Source organism: Rutidosis leptorrhynchoides, chromosome 4 (assembly GCF_046630445.1).
Source record: "Rutidosis leptorrhynchoides isolate AG116_Rl617_1_P2 chromosome 4, CSIRO_AGI_Rlap_v1, whole genome shotgun sequence".
Lineage (NCBI taxonomy): Eukaryota > Viridiplantae > Streptophyta > Magnoliopsida > Asterales > Asteraceae > Rutidosis > Rutidosis leptorrhynchoides.
Window position 1 is genome coordinate 92,140,166 of NC_092336.1, and position 2,428 is coordinate 92,142,593.

The 2,428-nt window shown below is 33.3% G+C and overlaps 1 protein-coding gene across 1 annotated transcript; it reads left to right on the top strand.

The window, feature by feature from the left end:
- Positions 1-456: 456 nt before the first annotated feature.
- LOC139840805 (21 kDa protein-like) lies at positions 457-1,149 on the top strand. Its single transcript, XM_071831050.1, has one exon. The coding sequence runs from the start codon at positions 457-459 to the stop codon at positions 1,147-1,149; it is 693 nt and encodes a 230-aa protein (XP_071687151.1).
- Positions 1,150-2,428: the final 1,279 nt, after the last annotated feature.

Here is a 2,428-nt window from a genome sequence, read left to right on the forward strand (position 1 = left end):
AACCACCACTGGACCTCCATCAGACCACCACTACACCACCGGGCCACCACCGAACCTCCGGACTACCAGACATCCTACCACCAACGAACCATCACCGGACTACCAGACCTTTCAAATTAATATTATTATTAATGATATATACAAATATAAATAAATTTAATTTCGCGAATTCGCAGGGTGTTCGCTAGTGGATTATAATAATAACTCAACACAACATAAATACATAAATATATGTGCATGACATCATCATGACGTCAGTAAAAATATATGTATATATCACCAACATGACAGGTTGAACCGTAAAAATAATATAAAATACTAATGCCTATTAGTATATGAGTGTAATGTAATGTGCATAATTTATATTATATTTTAGAGCATTATTTGCTTATAAAAAAAAGAGCTCAAGTCCCTTTCAGTGATAAGTGATTCTAATTGTCCAAGGTTTTACCCCAAATGAATATCCACATTCTGTTTCCTATAAGTTTGGAGTATATTTTGCATGATATTCATAAACTACAACTCATACTTCAAAACGACAACTTTCTTGCACAAGATATGGCAAGCTCAAATTCCTTCAACTTTGTGGCACAAAATATTGTCCTAATATTACTTCTCTTCAGTTCCTGCATCACTTTCATCTCTGCCGACGAAAACACAAACGTTGAATTCGTAAGATCATCATGTAATTTGACAACTTATCCTACACTATGCTTTAACTCACTCTCAACTAAAGCAAATGCTATCCAATCAAGTCCTAAGTTACTAGTCCAAACCGCTCTATCAGTCACACTTGACACGACAAAATCCACCTCGTCTTCAATTGTTAAATTGTCAAAAGTTCATAACACGACTCAAATGGAGGTTTCTGCTTTGAAAGACTGCATTGAAATGCTTAGTAATTCTGCAGACGAATTGAAAAGATCACTTGATGAGATGAAGCATCCGGGTTCAGAAGATCACGCGTTAGTGATGAGCGACATACAAACATGGGTCAGTGCAGCCATAACGGATGAAGATACATGTACTGATGGGTTTGTGGATGACCCAAAGATGATAAATGTGGTAGGCGGAAAGATTGTAAATGTTGCACACTTAATCAGCAATGCTTTGGCTTTGATCAACAATTACGCTTCTCTACCCGAGTAACAACAACAACCAAAAAACTCAATCTCACAAAAGTGGGGTATGAGAAGGTAAGATGTAGACAATAATTCTCCTTTCCTAGAATAAAAAAATCAGATGCCTAATAAGGAGAAGTGAAGATTTCAGTACTATTGGATTGAGTTGCAGAATTAGTCTTGGTTCCTTGTTATTGTTGATGTGTGATTGTTTTGATATAATGTTATTATCCTTAAATGCAAAAATCATGTGTAATCGAATGAATAATCTGTTATATATGAATAGTAATTTAAAAAATATTATTGTGTAGATATGGTATAGTTTTTGCAACCCGGGCGTTCACAAAGAACATAAGTTTCTCTGCATCATCATGAGGGTGCGAGGAGTCATGTTTGTCTTTCCGGTGTTCTCTGCTCAAAATCCCTCTAGTCTTTGAGGGAGAAAGAAACTTTGAGAAGTGAGGGAGTAGTTCAGTATCTTTCTCAAAGTCCTCGAAAAATAAAATATTAATTATTGTTATTGTTATTATTTATTAATTTTTAGTTAACTAAATGACTTATAAATTATATATTTAAATCAAAATCGATTTTTAGTTTGCTTTTGAAGAATAAAAAATAAAAATAAAACAGTAATAATCGATTTTTTAGTCTATTAATTCTAACTAGTTTTCGAACCTTCGTTTCGCGCCGGGGGTTCGGTTTTCAATGTATTTTATTGTGTTAAGTTTATAAATTATTTCGTGGCTAACGATCATATCGTTGAAGCGCAACTCGAGTCGAACTAAAAGGTATATCCCGTCAAAGATTTAAATGTTATTTTAAATTAACAATATATGTGCATCTCCGCGTTTCGCTATGGAATTGTTGGCTTTTAAAAATTTAACGCAATTAAGTCGTTATCTTATATTAACACTTCGTATGATTTAAGAGTAGAAAATTTACCGAGATATATCCAAAAAATTACTAAATAATTAAAAATAATAATAATAAGACCCATATGTGTTTGTTGTTAATAGACAAAAATAGTTACGGAGCCTGCGAGTGAAAAATCAACGTGTATGAAAAGTACCCCAAAAATTTAGCGTTTTTTAAAAAGTATCCGTTTTGCGTATAGTTAGTGACATTGTGTTCGTAAAATTATTTCGAGTTTAACGATGGTGTCAGAAAAATTTAACTCGTTGCGAGTGAGAAGATATGACCCGTTGAATATTTGAGTGGAGTTTATTTAAGATTTTTTATAAAAATGGTGATTTGACACTTTACCCCCTGTCTTAGGGGTCAATTTTAATTTTTGAACAAAGTGTGTG

Bases quoted from the DNA above. Each gene is read 5' to 3' on its own strand.
- LOC139840805 (XM_071831050.1), top strand. From the start codon at position 457: ATGAATATCCACATTCTGTTTCCTATAAGTTTGGAGTATATTTTGCAT.